Here is a 20,535-nt window from a genome sequence, read left to right as displayed (position 1 = left end):
AGCTTATATATTAATATGAATTGTGACCCAGCTGGTGATCTCCCCAGTCATAATTAGAAGAGAATATGGTTAAACAATAATAACAACTAATATTAACTGAGTATATACCATCTGCTGAGTGTCCTCCTAAACACATGCATTTTTGGATTCCTATTAAGCATCTCTATCATAGATAAGTAAACTAGGGCCTTGAGAAGTTACTTTTCCAAATAGTTAATGCATACCAAAACTGGGACTCGAACACAGTTTTTTCTTGCTCCAGAATGAGCATTGTTGACCATTTTGTGTTACCGCAGCCCAAAAGTAGCAAAGAGTTTGTGAAAAATATCCTTCTGTGTTAAATATAAATAACACATAAACTACAATAATGACTAATGACTTATTTGACATCCCCTGGATAAGATTGATTAATCAGGAGTAATGTTTATGGTATTTTTGATAGCTAATTTTAAATCCCAATTTGACTGAGTTAAGGGATGACCAAATAGCTTATAAAACATTATCTCTGGATGTGCCTGTGAGAGTGTCTAAAGAAGAGATTAGCATGTGAATCAGTAGAGTGAGTAAGGAAGACCTCCCTAACCAGTGTGAGTGGGCATCATCCAATCCAATTCCTTAGGGGCCTGAATTTTTGCTCTCTTTGCTTGAGCTGAGACATCCATCTTCTCCTGCCTGAAACATCAGTGTTCCTGGATTTCAGGCTTTCAGACTCAGACTAGAACCTTTACCCTACTCCACACCGCCACTTCATTTTCAGGCTTTTTGAGTGAATGACATCACTGGATCACTGGCTTTCCTGGTTCTTCAGCTTGTAGATAGCTGCTCTTGGGACTTCTGAACCTTCATATCCACATGAACCTATTCTCCTCTCATCTAGATCTACATATTCATCTCCTATTGGACCTGCTTCTCTGGAGAACCCTGCCTAATACAGACATCTTGGTGGTGTTGGTTGCTAAGAAAAGAGTGCATCAGAAGTATTAGGAGTGGAAAGGTGGAAGAGTTGGATGTCTAACTTAGTAAACTATACCACCCCTTAATTGAGAATTATTATTTAATATCAGAGGCCTAGATTTCAAAAAGGTCTCAGTGGAGGTAGTGTTTTTCCTCTGGGGACATTACAAAAATTGATGGTTGTCACAGTGAAGAGGGTACACTATAGAATCTAGTGGGTAAGGGGGCAAGGATGCTAAAAACCCGCAAAGTGCAGTACAATCCTAACAACAAAGCACTCTCCATGTTCCATGATATTCAAGTATATTTCAAGTGTAAAATAAAGAATAAATGAATGAATGCTATTTTATTGTAAATGATTTTCTTTTCATTTCTTCTCTTTAAATTATGTGTGTAGGTAAATTAAATTATCTCCAAATGCCATTTCAGGAACATAGAGGGAGCAATATAAAATACTTGCTATAAAAATATGTCATTTCAAAAAAAAATGTCATTTTGTTTCTGAAAAAATACCTATCCACTGTTCCAGGGGATGGTTATATACCACTCACTAGCCACCAAGAGTTTCATCCAAATAGATTCTACATCAACTGACAAAACCAAGAGAAATTCTCTTGTTAAGCTTTGGAGGCTCATTTCATTTTAACTAAAGATTTATTTGGACAGCATAAGATGCTGCCACATTCTGACACACCGTACATAAAAATATTACTTCTACTATGACTAGTACTACTACTACTATACTATCAATTTTAAAAATAGAAAATTTAGTAAATTAGTAAAATGTAAAATCAATCTGATAACCTCATATAAACAAACAAATCTCCGATTAGAAAATGTATATGGAAGAGAAGATCCCCACTTTTGATTGCCAAACATAAAAGCTTTATGTATAAACCAAGTAAGAAATGTTCAAAACTTCGGTGAAGAAAGGGAGTAACAGAAAGATACAGAATAGATTTGAACAGGTATGAAGACATATACTCTATCTGATAGCAAGACTTGATGGCATAAACGTGGCAATTCTTCTTAAGTTAACATAAATTTAATGTACTCCCAATAATAATATCCTCAGATTTGTTTCCCAAATAAGTAGACTCTACAGTTTATGTAGAAGATAAAAAATTCTGGGGTGCCTGGGTGGCTCAGTCAGTCAAGGGTCTGCCTTCGGATCAGGTCATAAGCCCTGGAGTCCTGGGATCAAGCCCCATGTTGGGCTCCCTGCTAAGCATGTTGGCCTCTGCCTCTGATGCTCCCCCTGCTTGTTCTCTCTGTCTCTCTCAAGTAAATAAATAAAATATTTTTAAATAAATAAAATTCTAATATAGCCATGAAAACCCTGGGGGGGAAAAAAAACAAAAAAAGAACAAATAGAGTTGGGGACTAGATTTGCTAGTGTAAAATATATAAGGGAGCTTATAATTGAAAAATGTATTATTGATGAATAAATTGTATAGAATGGTGAAGGAACAAGGGAATAGAATAGAAAAATACCAAAATAGACAATATAAAACGAAATGAACGTTCAATTCAAAACAGTGGGGAAAGGATAATTTTTTCGAATAAATGTTGAGACAAATGGATATCCCCAAGGTTATTTATTGCTGCATTTTTTTCTTCTAATAGTAAAAGATCAGAATCAATTCAAATGTCTATCAATAGGATACTTGATAGGCAAAGGCACCTCCACACAATGGATTATTAGGCAGTTGGAGAAAAGTTTGACTTGATAAATATTATAAATAAGTGAGTATGTCAATATTATTAGGAATTAACTATTCACCATAAAATAAGATTTAAGAATACAGATTTTTTTTAAAAAAGTTAGAGGGATCCCTGGGTGGCTCAGCGGTTTAGCGCGTGCCTTTGGCCCAGGGAGCAATCTCGGAGTCCTGGGATCTAGTCCCATGTCGGGCTCCCAGCACGGAGCCTGCTTCTCCCTCTGCCTGTGTCTCTGCCTCTCTCTCCTGTCTCTGTGACTATCATGAATAAATAAATAAAATCTTTAAAAAAATAAATTTAATTTTAAAATAAAAAAAGTTAGATATAAATACATAAGTAAATAATAAATAAATAAATAAATAAATAAATTCCACTACCTGCTGCCTACAAGACCTCACTTCAGGTTTAAGGGCTAAAAAGTGAATGAATGGGCTGAAAAGTGAAAGAATGGGAAAAGATATTACAAAAGCATTTTTTTAAATTAGCTTTTTTGGTGTTATTTTCACATCTCTTCTTTTAGGATGAAAATTTGTCTCAAGTCAAATAGCATTCCCAAATTAAGCAGCTTTTTAAAAAATACCATGTAGGTAGTGAGAATCTTACAACTCCTCATTTCCCTTTTTCTTCATGCGATGGGAAGCTAAAACAATTCATACATCATCTCTCATATGCATCTCATGTACTTGTATGCAACCCTTAGGCCAGACTCTCTTAGATTCAAGTCTGGTTTGAAGATGGCTAATCCATATAATATGGAAGGTATCACCCTCTGTGAAAGGACTTTCAGGCATCAACAAACAGATCTTTCTACATTACCATCAAAATCACACCCAGCAGGGAGCTTTTAGAGGCTGGAAAAACATTGCATGTGGGTCTTCTTGACTCAATCACCACCACTCCCTGGAGTGGCAGAAAAGAATTCCCTTGTGTTTCCCTCTTTTATCATTAAGGTTCAAGGAGGAGAGAGTGAAATTCCTTAGGGGTGACAGTTCCTCAGCTCTTCCAGTCTCCCATGAGTGCAGAAATCACTTCATCTCTTTTCCTCTGAGGATAACCTGTGACTCTGAAACTTCATAAAACTTCCTGCACACAGGAGCAAAGGTGGGTGATCAAGGAGCTCAGGCACAGCTACCTGAGTGAGTCACCATCTTTGCATTCTCCTCAGAATGTTTGTTCATTATAACTCATCAAGCGAAGAGGAGATAATCAACCTCTCACCAACAGGTAGAAAACAAGTCCGGGCACAGGTCAGCCTTGGGACAGACAGAGAGATGATCCATTAAGAGTAGAATATGATCCAGGCCCCTGCTCCTTTGAGCATGGCTTTGCTTGGCTTCAGGTCCATGCCATTTTCAAATTTCAAAAGAAGACATGGACTATGGATTTGGCTTTTACACGCCTCATTATTAGTACGAACTCAGAATACGTCAGAATTGGAAAGTTACGTTGAGTTTGAACTCTTCACCTTATTCATTTCACAGATAAGGAAGCTGCATCTAATGCAGCAATTCATCAAGCTCAAACAACTACTTAGTGGCAAAAACAGGACAATAACTAGGATTCCAGATTTTAATCCCAGAATTCTTTTCAAATAAACATGCAAAAATAGCTGATGCATGGAAATCTAGACTACATTTGGTCTGTATTTGCTTCCATAAGACAATTCTTTTGCTGGTCTTTTTAAATAAACATGCAAAAGTAGCTGATGCATAGAAATCTAAAATACATTTGGTCTATATTTGCTTCCATAAGACAATACTTTTGCTGGTCTTTTTAATATTAGGGTTTATTAACTATGGAATATGCTTACTTATTCATTACACTACCATTTCTTCAAGAGTCAGATCGGTTGAAGTTTAGTTACATGAGACTAAAAATCTATATATAAAGGTTTTCTTTTATCTTAACTGACTTTGAATTAATAGCCTCATCTCTACTCAATTTATCATTTAATAGAAGTACCATGGAATTAAAATCACACCTTCACTAAAGATTAAAGCAGTCCATGATAGATCACATGTATGGAATAAGCATTTGAACTTTTTTTCTGGGATTCGTAAGCACACAATCATCTACTGAATTAAATCTTACACAATTACACTTGCACTGGCACAACTGCCAAATGCATTAAGCACTTAGCACATGACAGTCACTGAATTTAGCACCAGATGATAGATGATAGACAGATAGAATATACATCATATTGTAACCAATTTTTTGCAGAGATTTATTAGATAGGCATTAATCTCATCCATAAATGAAAAGCTGAGACTCTAAAAAAAAAATAATAAGTAGTATGCTAGAAATCAAAAGTAGTAGGTGGAAAAGCCTAGATTTGTCTGTCCACTATAAGCAAGAATGAGCAGGGTGCTTTATAATTGGTAAAACCCCTTCTCACACACTTCCTCTTTTAACTGGAATCTTGAATCTATAAGGGAGGAAAGAATGATTTTTTGATCCCATTTTCTAGTTGACTGAAGTGATTTGGTCAGCACATGCAGGTCAGCCCTGAGCCCTGAGCCCTGTGGTGTGTTCCGAGCAGGTGTCTCTCACTCCTGAAACTACTGCAGCCTGGCATCACCCTGCACTTGCAAGTGGATATTTGGGTCTGTCTCCTACTCTACAAAATTGAGGTAAGATGAAATGAATCCTCCCAGTTGCAATAATAGAAATATTTTTCCTTTTGCTAAAGTGAAAGAACAAGCTAAGTGAGAGGACTGAGGTAGACCTCTCATATTCTTTTTGTGATGGTTTATTTACCTATTTTTATGTGAAGTAGAGAGAAAAAATGAACATGAACATAGTGCTATATATGACATCGGTAGTCCCAGACTCAACTGCTAGTTCTGCACTCAACACACTGTGTGACTTTACAGGTCCCCTCAGTCTGGTTTTATTTCCTCATTAATATAACCTGTGAAGTGACATATGCATCCACGTAGAGTGACCATGAGAGGAGCCAAAGTAGGGACAAGTACTTTGTTGTTGCTGTTTTTTAACAGCTTTATTAAGCTATAGCTGACATACAATAAATCAAATATATTTAAAGTAAAAAAATTATATATATAATATATATATATTATATATATATATATATATATATATATATATATATATATATATCCATGGAACTATCATCACAATCAATGATGCAATGAATCTGTCACCTCAAAAACTTTCCATATGCCCCTTGGTAATCCTTCCCTCCTATACCTCCCCACACACACCTCCACCCAGGCAATCATTGATTGATTGTCACTATGGACTAGCTTGCAGTTTCTAGATTTTTAGAAATGGAATCACATAAGGTATACTCTTTTATCTACATGTTTTCTCTCAACCTGGTTATTTTGTGATTCATCCATCATGTTGCCTGGATCAATAGTTTGTTTCTTTTCATTGTTGAGTAGTCATCTATTTTATGCAGATACTAATATTTGTTTACCTTATTACTTATGGATGGGCTTTCGGGTTGTTCCCAGGTTCAGTCTTTTGGGGGAAGAATGACTGGATCATACAATAGATATGTATATGTTTAATTTTGTACCTGCTGCGATATTTTCCAAAGTACTTGGACTATTTTACATTCCTAGCAGCAGTGATGAAATGTCCACTTCCTCCACTTCCTTGTCAACACTGAATATGGTTCATCTTTTTAAATTTTAATCATTCCAATAGATGTGTAGTAATATCCCATTGTGGCTTTAATTTGTGTATCCCTAATACAAATGATTTGAGCATTTTCATGCATTTATATGCCATCCATCTATCTTCTTTGGTGAAGTGTCCCTTCAAGTCTGGCCCATTCCTTCTGGGTTACTTGTTTTCTCATTAATGAATTTTAAAGTTCTTTCATATTATAGTTACAAATTCTTTATGAGAAATATGTTTTTCAAACAATTTCTCCAAGATTTATCTTTTCATTCTGTTTCCTAATTTACTGAATGTATGAAATGATGCACACTTTCACAACCTATTAAGAATGAGTCAAAAAGTATTTTATAAACTATACACTCTCAGGCAAATACATGGTACTGATTATTCATTATTATTAAACCCCTCATTGATGCAGTTGATTATATTTTTTGTAGAAACTGAAAGACGAGGGCACTATTTTCAACCACCCCAGGATTTAAGATAGCCTGGTATGAATGTCCACATCCCCACGAAAGAGACATTATACTATTCTGCTTTCTTGTCTTTCTTAAGCAGTAAATCAGTTAGAGGAGATACAGTCTGACTTCTCCCTCAAATTTAATAGAGAAAGCTACCTCTTTCTAAATTACTGCATGTTTTAGCTTATTTGATGCGGTGTGGTGTGGTATGGTTTTGCCCACTTCCTTGCTACAGCTCTTCAGTGGAGTGGATATGCATCCAATCACAAAGAAAAAAGCTAATAATGCATGCTGCTGTCTGACCACAGAGTTGGATAATGCTTTCTTTCTTTTTTTTTAAAGATTTATTTATTTACGATAGACATAGAGAGAGAGAGAGAGAGAGAGAGAGAGAGAGGCAGAGACACAGGCAGAGGGAGAAGCAGGCTCCACCCCGGGAGCCCAACATGGGACTCGATCCCATACCTCCAGGATCGCACCCTGGAGCAAAGGCAGGCGCTAAACCGCCGAGCCACCCAGGGATCCCCGGATAATGCTTTCTCTATTCCTCCTGAGTGAAGGATCCTGAATCTTAACTCTAACTGAACTACACAACAACCTGTTGGCTAAGCAAAAGAATTGTCCAAAGACAGCTGTGTTTTCATCCCGATTATGCCTCATGCCAAATCCTGAGTACTTCTAAATATTAGGGAAGCCAAAGGACTAATTCTGGGTCCATGCATGTCAAGCAAGGCAGGAAAAAGAAAACTCAAGTGCAAAAATAAAGAGATGTAACCTTCATTAAATCACATATACACAGAAGACAATAAAGTGAAGTGAACCCTAGAGTCGGAAAGACCCAGCTCCACTGCTTGCTGGCTACTGACTTTATTGAAATTATTTACTATCTAGCCTTATTCTTTTCAAGTATAAAATAGAGATAACAGTAGTACTTATTTCACGAACTATTGTGAGGATGCAATTATGTAATATGTAGAAGCAAGTTCTGGCATATGATTAATAGTATCTCCTGGCTTTTTTTTTTAAGATTTATTTATTTATTCAGAGAGAGACAGAGAGGCAGAGACACAGGCAGAGGGAGAAGCAGGCTCCATGCAGGAAGCCCGACGTGGGACTCGATTCCGGATCTCCAGGATCACACCCTGGGCTGCAGGAGGCGCTAAACCGCTGAGCCACCAGGGCTGCCCTATCTCCTGGCTTTTTAAAAATTATTATTACTCACTGCCATTTCTAATATTGCTCACCTTCTGCTCCAGATATTTTGCTTTCCATGTGTGTGTGTGTGTGTGTGTGTGTGTGTGTGTGTGTGTGTTATGGGTAATAATTTGAGATCCCTGGGTTTTTCAGTTTTCTTTTTGTGCCTACCCGCAAAGAAAGTTAATGCTTATTCATTATGTGTGTCCATGTTTGCTTTGTATTAGACAGAAGGAAGGGATGCTCAAAACTGTCCTTCATTAATAATCAATAAGGCAGATAATGGCACAGATCATGTCAAACATTTGGTAGCATGTGATAAATTACCTCAGAGCACCAAGGTCTATGGAGGAGCAGAATTTGCCATCCCCAAGATGCTAACATCTTCTATTTTGACTGGGCACCTAGAGAAGACATGCACCCATCACTTTCATTAAAGTCATTTGAGTTACCCTATGGGTCATAGAATCTGATTTCTGGGAAGATTTTTAAAACTCACTTCAAATAATAAACCAAATCCAGGCACACATAAAGTTAAAAAGATGGATAAAGAAAACCACTCAGTGGTGATGGAGTTTATCTTTATGGGCATCACTCAGGACCGTCAACTGCAGATCATCTTCTTTGTGATTTTCCTCCTGGTCTACCTGGTCAATGTAGTGGGGAACATCGGTATGATCATCTTGATCATAGCAGATACTCAGCTTCACACACCCATGTACTTTTTCCTCTGCAACCTCTCTTTTGTTGACCTGGGCTACTCCTCAGCCATTGCCCCCAGGATGCTGGCTGACTTCTTAACAGAGCGCAAAGTCATCTCCTTCTCTAGCTGTGCCACCCAGTTTGCGTTCTTTGTAGGTTTTGTAGATGCTGAGTGCTATGTCCTGGCCGCCATGGCCTATGACCGTTTTGTGGCCATCTGCCGACCCCTCCACTATAGCACTCTCATGTCCAAGCGAGTCTGCTTGGCCCTCATGCTGGGCTCTTACCTGGCCGGCCTGGTGAGTTTAGTGGCCCATACTTCCCTCACCTTCAGTTTGAGCTACTGTGGTTCCAATATTATCAACCACTTCTTCTGTGAAATCCCACCACTCTTAGCCCTCTCTTGCTCAGATACCTACATCAGTGAGATCTTGCTGTTTAGTCTGTGTGGCTTCATTGAATTCAGCACCATTCTTATCATCTTCATCTCCTATGCTTTCATACTCATCGCAATTATCAGAATGCGCTCAGCAGAAGGCCGCCTTAAGGCTTTCTCCACCTGTGGGTCTCACCTCACTGGCGTCACCCTTTTTTATGGCACAGTCATGTTTATGTACCTGAGGCCAACATCCAGCTACTCCCTGGACCAAGACAAGTGGGCCTCTGTGTTCTACACTATTATCATCCCCATGCTGAATCCCTTGATCTACAGTTTACGGAACAAGGATGTGAAAGCTGCTTTCAAAAAACTAATTGGAAAAAAACCTCAAGAATAACAAAATATGAAGATTTCTTATCACTACAGGTAATTGATAGAGATAAAGGGGTGGTGGTAGGAGATAGGAAATGCAGATAACTTTCTAATAAACGCTACTGAAGCTACTATCTACTTGTATCAATCTTTAATTCTGTAGGTTTTTCTATAACCCTTAATACTCTGAAATGAAGGAAATATAAATTACTATTTTTGAAAGGCATGCTGAGCAAGATGCATCTGTTTTTTACTTGACTTTGGCTCACTCATTGCTTAGAAATCGAGACACAACTTGAATAGGGGACTATTTATTTAATAGTCAATTACTCTAAAGCATATTTTTTCAGGGTTATGAGGAATTAACAGATCCAAACATTGAAAATTTCTCTACATTAAAAACAATTTGGAGAAAATGTAGTTAAATATGTGGGGAATGGAACTGGTATGAGAGATGGCTTAACTCAGCCTAGGAGCTACCCATTCATATACTCAGCAAAAACTTCTAAGTGCCAGATATATGCCAGGTTCTGGAGGATACAAACATAAGACGTGCATTTGCCAATGAGGAGTTTATTTTGCGTCCAGTTACTGTATTATCTCTCTGATACTATTACCGTCAATAACTAAATAATGGGCTATGAAAACCCCAAGAATAAGAGCTGCAGACTTAGGTTCTGCTGCTAACTGGGTATGTGAGTTTTGACAAGACCCTTCTCTTTGGTGTCCTCAGTTTTCCCTTCAGTCTAGTGGTTGGTTTCACCTGGATCTCTTGGGTCTCCTCTGCCTAATATTTACATATTGTTAACTTCACATATTGACATCATTTTAGCTTTCAGGGAAGCCCAGGGACTCTGAGATCCTAAGAGACATACAATTTCTGAGGCTAATTTTAGCAAGATTGTAATGTCTACAGGATTAGTGTCCTATTCCCATCCCAAATCCCTTATGTCTTCTCTCTCTCTCTTCTGATATAAGTTTAGTTTAGCCCTAGCCTTTTCCTAGGGTGCTGGGAATCTTCATGATTTCCATCATCATCACTGGGCTCTTATGCAAGAATAGTTTCATTAACCCTGAGGTATCAATGACTGACAATAGAAGAGACCTAACTCCTCTCTGCACATCTCAAAGCTACAAATCTTGAATCAAAAAACAAGTGCATCAGGTACCAACAGCAGGTAAAGGGTGTAGACTGAGATCAGAGGATAGCTAAGTTTTTCCCAGATATGCTAAAATTCTATCACACCATCAGTTTCTAACACTTCCAAACAATAATGTTCCTATCTCCCACAGCCACCCCAAGGGCAATATAATTAAAGATCATGGAAACACAGTAATTATCCTAAAGCATGTAGTATCATTGATCATGAAAAGCACCAGAGTTTTAGGGATAAAAGACTCCGGATTTACTAGGCTTTTTAATGGGTATCATTATACATGAATTAAAATTAACCTGATGCAAATATACACAGTTATATCATGAACTTCTAAAAACATATTTCCGATGTCACATTATGAAGAAAGTACAGCAACTATGGACAGGTATAGAGCTAGCAATCCAGAAAGAGTCCAGAGATTTAGCCTTCAGTTTCTTTTTAAAAATAATCTAATGTGAAAATCCACATGATGTGTGAAAAATAATAGATATTTTCTATCTCATTAACTACAAACCAAGTATACATTATAATTAAAAGACTAGTTGCCTTAGAATCAGGAAGAACTTTGAGTCCCATTTCTGCATTTCTACTCAGTGATGTCCCTGCTGGAGGATTACTTTTTTTTTTTTAAATGATGTATTCAGTCAAAGTTAATGATAGAACCAAAAACTGATCCAAGAACTATGCTTTCTATTCTAATGGCAAATATTCAAAGAATCCCTCATGTAAATTCTATTATTTTCTTGCTGTGACTAATGGCAAGTTACCTAATCTCTATCAGACTGTTTCTTCATCTATTAAATGAGAATAATAATGCTTACCTTCTAGCATTTTTCAAAGGATATGCTGTAATCTCTGTAAAGAATCCATCACATAAAAGATAATTAAAAAAATTTAGTTGCTTCTATTTTTCCTTCATTTATATCTTAGATAGCTATAATTCTGCTATTGATGTGATGCAGTATAATGAGGAAACTGTTTTTTTCTCATGTAATTGATAGTGAAAGTACACATATCAACCTATAATAGTGAGAAGAAAATGGATAGAAGTTGGGTCAACTTAGTGTTCATCCTACTCCCAGCAATAATCATGTCAGATAAATCCCCTCGGGTCTCTGCAGCTCAATCTCTTCATCAGTAAAGTGAGAATGAGTATTTACACCTTCTCAATTCTATTAGTTCACTCAAATAAGTAATAAATAAATAAATGCCTTATGTTTGGAAAGGCCTGAATTATCTTCCATACATTAACTACTTTGCCCAGTGATAAAACCATAGCAAAGGTAAATATATCAATCATGTTCTCTAGAATAGACTATAAAAGTCACATGAGTAGGTATTTTCTCTAACCAACAAAGACTTGGCACTCATTCTACTGGGAACTTTGAAAAGCAAAGATGGATGCAAAAGTGGTTAAGAGGGGAGATGTCAAAGTGAGATAAAGCTGAGATTAAATTCTTCTGCTGCTGCTTTCAAGCTATGTGACTTCAGTTGAGATGTTTTTTTTAAAACAATCTGTGCTTAACACCTGGTGGACAATATGTAAATTACATATATATCCTGGCTTCATGGAATTGGCATACATAAAGAAATAAAATAAATGCAAATGTCTTGTGCTACAGGGGGAAAACTACCAAAAGAGAATTGCAGACAATATGTTATAGGGATTCACACTTGAAAAACAACATTTCTTCCTGGGAGATTAAGGAATTTTCATGGAGAAGGGAGCATATGAGTTATTTTGGGAAGCAGGGCCCAGAAATTAAAGAGAGAAGCAAATAAAGTGGGGAATGGCAGAAGAAGAAGAAAAAAAAAAAAACATAGTAAAGAAAAGCAAAGAGCTTGGAAACCAGGGGACATTTCCACAGGTTATTTTGCCTGGGTGTCTGTTAGGATTGGTGGTAAAGTTGAAATGTAGGCCAAGACCACACACTAATTTAGGAAATGGCAATTTATTGCTTGAAGAGTAGGAAGTTTATCGTTTGTGATTCAAGAGAAGGTTCTTCTTTGTTCCTTGAAATTCTGTCCCTTATCCATCAGCAGACCAACCTTTGGGGAAGCCAGTATAACAACATGGCCTTTATATTGGTAAATTCAAGTTGATTCTGGCGACTTCAGACAGGTTTTGTGACATAAGATGGCATGCTCTTCTTAATGGAGCTTGGATGAAACTCATAGTTGGTTTTATAGCTGGTCTTCTCCCAGGGGAGGAATCCAAGCTGAAGTCTCTGCCTTCAATCTCTGCCTTAGAGAGAACACCTGGATCACAAGGATCTGAGATTTCTCATTTGCCCCATAATTATCCTTCTCCCTTAACTCAGGAGTTATGACATGACCAAAGTCCTTTGCTTAGCATTCCAGGCCCTCGCCCTTAAACCACCTCTCTGATATTCCTTCCTGCTATCTTTGAGCAACAGATTCTCCAGCAAAACCATTTCTTTAATGGTCCTCCAATTTTTCTACCTATGTATCCTTCTAAATCCCCTCTCCTCTCTCCTCTGTGCTTCCTTAATAGTCCCAGCTGCATATCTCAGAACATCCAAATTCTTCTCTTCCTTCAAGGACCAGCTCCAACATTACTCCTTGAAATGCCCTGTATCTGAGCTATTAGACTGGGAACAAAAAAAAAAAAAAAATACCACTCTTCTGAACAGCAGCCTTTAATTTATAATTTCCTTATGGATGTGTGTGTGGATATTATAGTTATGCACATGTATGTGCAAATGTGTCTAAAGCAGACACTATAAAAGATGTACCTGAATTGCCCCATACCAATAAAGAGGTCAGGATGGACACTGAAGGAACAGCATGCTTATGAAAAGAAAGGTGTGAACTGGAGGGTATTATGCTGAGTGAAATAAGTCAATCAGAGAAGGACAATCATCATATGGTTTCACTCCTACGTGGAACAAAAGAAATAGTGAAAGGGATTATAAGAGAAAGGAGGGGAACTGAATGGGAAAAATTAGAGAGGGAGACAAACCATGGGAGACTCCTAACTCTTGTAAACAAACAAAGGGTTGCGGAAGGGGAGGTGGGTGGCGGGGATGGGGTGACTGGGTGATGGGCACTGAACAGGGCACTTGATGAAATTAGCACTGGGTGTTATAATATATGTTGGCAAATTGAATTTAAATGTAAAAAATATTTTTAAAAAGGCATGAAATGAACCTTTTGTTGGCTAGACTGCTTCTAACAGCTATATGCACTGTGAAAATGTGCAGCCACATGAGGGCTCTGGAAGCAGCTGTACTGGGATCTGTGTGTTTAACTCTGTTTGAGTGTTAATGAGAAGAATAGGTTGCTGGAGTAAGGGTCCATGATAAAATCAACACTGTGAATGGCATCCACACATGACATCTGAAGATCTACATTTTCGGCTTCATCTTAGCCATCTCCTTCCACATCCTACCTCCCAGAAGAAGTTCAAATCACATTGAACTCAAGGATATTGTGAAATATCTCCGTTTGTATACTTTTGCTAATGACAGTCCTATGCCTCAAAGGCCACTAATCCACCTAGAAAACACAGTTTTATGTCACACATCAATCATCACTTCTGTAAATTATTCCTGGACTCACCCCTTCTAATCTGCAAAATGGCACCACTAATACCTACTTATGAAGTTGCAATGATAATGAAAGATAGTCTAAATGTGGCCAGTTCTCCCTCCTGTGAAAGGCAGTTTTGTTTTTGCCTATTATCTTGGAGTAGGTATCAGTACTGCTACTTTTCACTCTTAAAAATGTCCTAGTTTAGATATTGAAATATAAGAAAAACCTAAGTAGTTTATTTAAGCACTTTGGGGCTTAATACATGGTAGCTTTCCTCTGTGCTAGGTACATACTCCTTTAATATAAAAACTTCCTTGGTAGACTGTGAAACATAAAGATAGTCTCATTTTTTTGTCCTTAAGTCCTGGCATATCATAAGTGAGTAACAAATGCTCATTGAACAAATGAATAACCATGCCTTCCTGGACTAGAGAACTACCAGAACCTAGTCCCAACTCAGGACCTCAGGAAACCTACCAAAAATACACATAAGATCTTGAAATTCATAGGACAAAATTATTGGTCCTATATTTTAAGATGATGAAACCAGAGTTATGAAAGTTTAAATGGCATGCGAATGTGCTCATGGTTTATAAGTAGTAGAGCTGGGATTGAAACAAATTTTTCTAATTCTTAACCTGGTGTTCCATAAAATAGAAAAATGTGCACCCTTAAAGAAAATGACAGGCATAATCAGAACTGGGGAACCTGAATAAACATCTGGTTTGCAGCTATATTCAGTGTTATGATTTGATTAGATTGATTATTAGGGATTTATGCAGGATTGTATTGTGAAGCATCTGTTGAAAGGTTCACATTTGCCTATGACCACAGTGAGCTGAATCTTTGCAAAATCACATGGGCTGGACGAGTCACTATAACCTGAAGAAGCAAGGGAAAGAGGCAAAATAGGAAATAATATCAAAGAAATAAGTGAACTTTCAGATCATGCTTAAAGAATAGTATTGAAGAGGAATAATCAGTTTCACCATGACTTTCTTCCCATTCAGTATTTTACAATCCTCATACTTATTGACTGGAATTAATGTTTTTCATTTCAAGGGGAAAGATAACTCATTGAGAAAGCTGGTAACATGATCTATGACAATAATGTGCATTATATCCTGTATACCTGAAGTGACAACATTAAAACCTTTCAACATCGCATTATTCTTAAAATAAATCAATCAAATCAAAAAAGTGAAACAATAAAAATATTTCAGAAGAAATTCTGACAGATTTATGATATATAAACTCAATAATAAGTTTATAATAAATCTATTCCAGAGAGGACAGAAGTAGCTAGATGTAGATAGAGACAAGATTTATTGATACTTAAAGATGATCTAATCCAACAACAATCTTATTTTGTAAATGAAAAAAGTGAGGTTTAAAAAAATGAAATGATTTCTTCATATTAATATAGCTAAATTAAAACCTGAAATTATAACTTCATTTTCCTCATTCCAAATATAGTCTCTTATACTGCACAATAATATTGATTAATCAAGCACTGAGAGAATGTAGCTCATGGCAACAGTTCATTTTCTAATATTTTGTTTACTCTAGGCTTTAGTTTTATTTCAATATGAACAAAGTTAGTACATTTCCTAGATATGCTGCTATCTCGTTACTGTGATCCCAAAGAAATGTAGGAAGGAAATAATTCAATAAGACATTTGATGTTGTGAAGGACCAATAATTGCTGAGTTCACATTATCTGTGTTAATATTAAAATTGTTTTTTGTTCTAGCAATGATTGTAACATATAGTACATAGAATTATCAGTTAAATGTCTTTAAGTGTTACATTTTCCTTTTCTGTCAAAAGAAGTAAGCCTAGGAAAAGAATAAAGCTTGCTTGAAAAGGTCTAGTTGGGTGGGAAGCAAATGGGGGGTTACTGGGGGTGGGGGGAAGGAACATGGGGTATCTGGGTGATAGGCATTAAGGAGGACATGTGATATGATGAGCAGTGGGTGTTATATGCAACTGATGAATCACTGAATTCTACCTCTGAAACTAGTAATACAGTATAAGTTAACTGAATTTAATTTAAATAAACATTTTTTTTTAATTCTAGCTGGGTGCTAAGATAAGATATTGAATTACTACTCTTCATTCACTCAACTCCAAGTTACTGATGAAAACAAACTAGTCATAATGAACTGATTAAGTCAAGTAACTGGTCTAAATAAATATTTTTAGAAAAAACACAGAAAAAATGTTCATTTCCACTTATTTACATGTTCTGGCTATGTGTCTTCCCTGTAAGAATGTTTTTGCAATTTTTTCTGCATTTTTAACTAGTTCACTCATTTATAGAGCTGAAAGGTAAGTTGGATTAGTAATTTTTGTGAAACAAAAAATAAACTTTCCATTTGTTGTAACTTCAGGCATTTCATCCTCCTTTTTCAAAACTAATTTAATGTTTCTAAATCACAAATAGCCAACTAAATATGGTTTATTTGATAATATCTGAGAGAATTTTAAATGTTACTTTTCACTTTAAATTGTCCAGAAGAAAGTTGATTAGAAGTATGTGTTTCAGGGATCCCTGGGTGGCTCAGCAGTTTAGAGCCTGCCTTCAGTCCAGGGTGTGATCCTGGAGTCCCGGGATCGAGTCCTACATCAGACTCCCTGCATGGAACCTGCTTCTCCCTCTGCCTGTGTCTGCCCTCTCTCTCTCTCTCTCTCTCTCTCTCTCTGTCTCTTGTGAATAAATAAATAAAATCTTAAAAAAAAGAAGTATGTGTTTCTAATCCTCATTCACATATTAAGCAAATATATGATGTATAAAGTCATTCCTTTATCAAGGAAAATATGCAAGAAAAGCACCCCACTATGTAGTGAATTTGACTATCTGGTTAGTGATTTTGCTTTTTACTTTTTAAATCAATTTTAAACCAGTGAAGTCCTCTTTACCTATTTCATCAGAGATGCTTCACTTACTGATTGCGTATGTCCTTCATATTTAGGTGGAAGAAATAGTTGCATTTTAGTTGTTGAATATCTGTGAAAGTGAGTTACACTCTTTTTATTTTAAATTGTAAAACAGCAAGTGAGAAAATTTTAGAAATAAGGTATCTAACTTAATAACATATTAATCAAGGCCATATTTAAGCTTATTAAGTATAATAATGCTAAATTATTTTTTCTATTCTCTTAATTCAAAAAAGTAATTCTTTTTAAAGATACCATTGGTGAAAAGCTTCAAAACACAGGAAATATTCATTTCCACAAATTTTTGAGATCATATATATATATATATAAATATACACACACATATATATTAAGAATATATATATATTCTCTCTACACAGCAATCAGAAAACCTTTCAAAAAGTAAGTTGTGTCATATCACCCTCCTTCATAATACTTATATTTTACTAAGAATAAATCTTTACTCCTTACTCCTGAGATAACTGTATGGTCTGATTGCTGTATGAAAATTAAATGAAGTAATATTTTGTTACGATGCAGGGCTATTTGCAAAGGGGTCAAAATTGGTCTCAACCACAAAATAGATGCAGAGCTTGTTTCCTTGTAAACTACAAAATTAAGACAGATGTGAAATGTTACAGCCAGAAACCTTTATCTGAAGTTCTTTATTTGAGTTAAAAATTCAGAATGTTTCTCTATATGAAGATGCTTTACATCCTCCAGAGAATAATAAGATATTTCGCCTTAGTCATAATTTCAAGCATTAATTTCAGATAGTCTATGATTTTAGAGAACCAAGATTTCTCAGGGAGTAAGAAAATAGTCTCGCAATGAAGGGAGTTGTTTTGACACACTAAAGCCATCATTTGTCTTTGGGGCAGATATGTTTCCTGCTGAGTTTGCAGCTAGATTTATGTGTCCTTATGAATAGCAAGAGAAACATTGACTGTCCAAGGTCTTATTTATTGTCTCACTTAATATTCAGAAGTCAATTATCTTAGACTAACAGCTTTAGGGTCCCATTAAGACCCCTCATGTCCTCCATTTTGCAATAGCTCTCCTTAAAGCTCCTTTCACATCCTGGTTCCTTAGGCTGTAGATCAAGGGGTTGAGCATGGGTGTGACCACAGTGTAGAACACTGCAATGATCTTTCCCCCAGCCCTGGAGGACTTCGACTGGGGTCTCATGTACATGAAGATGGCAGTTCCATAGAATAAGGCCACCACTGTCAGATGGGAGGCACAAGTGGACAGTGCTTTGTGCCTCCCGGAGGCTGACCGTATCCTGAGAACTGATAGAAGGATTCGGGCATAGGAAACAACAATGAGGAGAAAAGGGATGAAGACAATGATGATACTGAAGATAAAGACAACCAGTTCTGTAAATGAGGTGTCAGTGCAAGCTAACCTCAAGACAGAAGGAACTTCACAAAAAAAGTGATTCAGGACATTGGGCCCACAGTAGGGCAAACTCAAGGTGAGGACATTGATAACCATGGAACTCAGGAAGCTACTGGACCAAGAAATGGCTGCCAATTGGACACAGATGCTTTGGTTCATAATGACAGTATAATGGAGAGGATGACAAATGGCTACATATCTGTCATAAGCCATGACCCCAAGGAGAACACATTCAATCATTCCAAAGGAGAGGGAGAAGTACATCTGAGTAGCACAGCTAGAGAAGGGGATGGTCTTTTTTCCCATCATGTTGGACAGCATTTGTGGGACATTGGTGGATGTATAGCAGATGTCCAGAAAGGATAAATTAGTAAGGAAGAAGTACATGGGGGTTTGGAGACGAGGTTCTATCTGGATAATAGTGATAATTATAATATTCCCCACAACTGTTAATAAATAGAAGAACAAGAACATAATAAAAAGAATGAGCTGCATCTTTGGCTGAGATGACAGCCCCAAAAACACAAACTCAGTCACAGTGAAGTTTGTTTTTATCATATCCATTTTTCAGGCCACCTCCTTCTCACAGAACCATCCACCTGAAGACAAACATCAAATGTCCTATACCTATAAGCACAGTGTCAGAAAGTCAAGACATAAGTAAGAAAGCAAAGAGAAATCTTGATCTGAAATTACATCTTGAGTATCTGAGGTGTACTACAAATGGAAAGCCTTTCTTCTACTTTTGGAGATCTCTTGATGAGATTAAGAATTTCACATTCAGGGATGCCTGGGTGGCTCAGCAGTTGAGTGTCTGCTTTCAGCTCAGGGCGTGATCCTGGGGTTCTAGGATCGAATCCCTCATGGGGCTCCCTGAGAGGAGCCTGCTTCTCCCTGTGCCTATGTCTCTGCCTCTCTCTTGGTACCTCGGATGAATAAATAAATAAAAACTTTTTTAAAAAAAGTAATTTCACATTCAAATTGAGTTAAGCAGATATTCTTATCTTTTCTCCAAGAGTATGCTCTTTTGGCTATTCATAATCTTTCCAAAACCTATTTATTCTTCATTCTTCAAAGCTCTACTCATGGCTCATCTCTTTAAAAAGATCAGATTATATCTTTGCTCCACACCTAACAACTGAGCAGCATGATGTAGAAATTAATTAAAAAATAATGAAAGGCATTACTTCACGTGCTAACCTAAGAATAAAGGCAGGAACAGCAGCCTGTGCTTGTTTTCTATCACTCTGATGCAATCTTCCCATGCTTGGACATCCTGATACCCTAAAGAACAAAGACTGCATACACCACCAACAAAACCAGTCGCAGGTCACACTAATGGCCAGTTCCACCAGCTTCACCATTTCCATACTGTGGGGTCTTGGAGAGTTTCATCATACATAAAATGGGAATAATTGTTCGATTAATAGGAATAATTTTTTTGCAGATTAAATAAATAATGTATATAAAGAATTTAGGACAATGTCTACATGGAGGAAATAATGCACATAAAACATCTATTATTAATAGTTCTATTAATGTACAGTGAGGCTACATTTATCTAGAATTTGCTTCTCTAATAAAAACTATTTGAGAGAAATATTAATAAAAAGAATCCAGACAAGTTAAAGTTACCAGGTCTATTCATTGAGAACTCCTTAGCCCCCACCCTGTGCCTACTTACTATAATAAATTTATTTATGCACTGAGTTAGCATGTTCAGTTAACTGACTTGCAGCCATGAGCAGATTAAAAGCAGTGACTGAAGACTGATGTGGGGTAAGGAAGAGTCCTAGAGGTAGGCACCATTACAGCAGCCAGAGGAAGCTGCCAATCATTCATTTGCCCATTTGTTCATCCTTTTTTTTTTTGTCTTTCTTTTTTATTCTTTTTTTAAAAAATCTCTTTATGATAATCTAGTATATACCAGATGCTGGGTATACACTAGTAAACACAATACTCTCAGAGCTTATAATCTCAGGCATTTTCAATACTCTCAGAGTTTATAATCCGGTGGAAAATTGTGATGAAGGTAACAGTTCCA

The 20,535-nt window shown here is 36.8% G+C and overlaps 2 protein-coding genes across 2 annotated transcripts; one reads left to right on the top strand and one right to left on the bottom strand.

The window, feature by feature from the left end:
• The first annotated feature begins 8,527 nt into the window (after positions 1-8,527).
• Positions 8,528-9,463, top strand: LOC129514879 (olfactory receptor 1019). The gene has a single exon (XM_055333572.1). It carries the CDS (start codon positions 8,528-8,530, stop codon positions 9,461-9,463), a length of 936 nt encoding a protein of 311 aa, XP_055189547.1.
• Positions 9,464-18,122: 8,659 nt separating this feature from the next.
• LOC129514887 (olfactory receptor 2G3-like) lies at positions 18,123-19,055 on the bottom strand. Its single transcript, XM_055333580.1, has one exon. The coding sequence runs from the start codon at positions 19,053-19,055 to the stop codon at positions 18,123-18,125; it is 933 nt and encodes a 310-aa protein (XP_055189555.1).
• Positions 19,056-20,535: the final 1,480 nt, after the last annotated feature.

The sequence above is a fragment of the Nyctereutes procyonoides genome, unplaced genomic scaffold (assembly GCF_905146905.1).
Source record: "Nyctereutes procyonoides isolate TBG_1078 unplaced genomic scaffold, NYPRO_anot_genome, whole genome shotgun sequence".
NCBI classification, from domain to species: domain Eukaryota; kingdom Metazoa; phylum Chordata; class Mammalia; order Carnivora; family Canidae; genus Nyctereutes; species Nyctereutes procyonoides.
The sequence above is the reverse complement of the archived record's forward strand: the minus strand, read 5'-3'. Positions and strand labels throughout refer to the sequence as shown.

What these genes read in the sequence shown, in the direction of transcription:
- LOC129514879 (XM_055333572.1), top strand. Translation starts at nt 8,528, where the DNA reads ATGGATAAAGAAAACCACTCAGTGGTGATGGAGTTTATCTTTATGGGC.
- LOC129514887 (XM_055333580.1), bottom strand. Translation starts at nt 19,055, where the DNA reads ATGGATATGATAAAAACAAACTTCACTGTGACTGAGTTTGTGTTTTTG.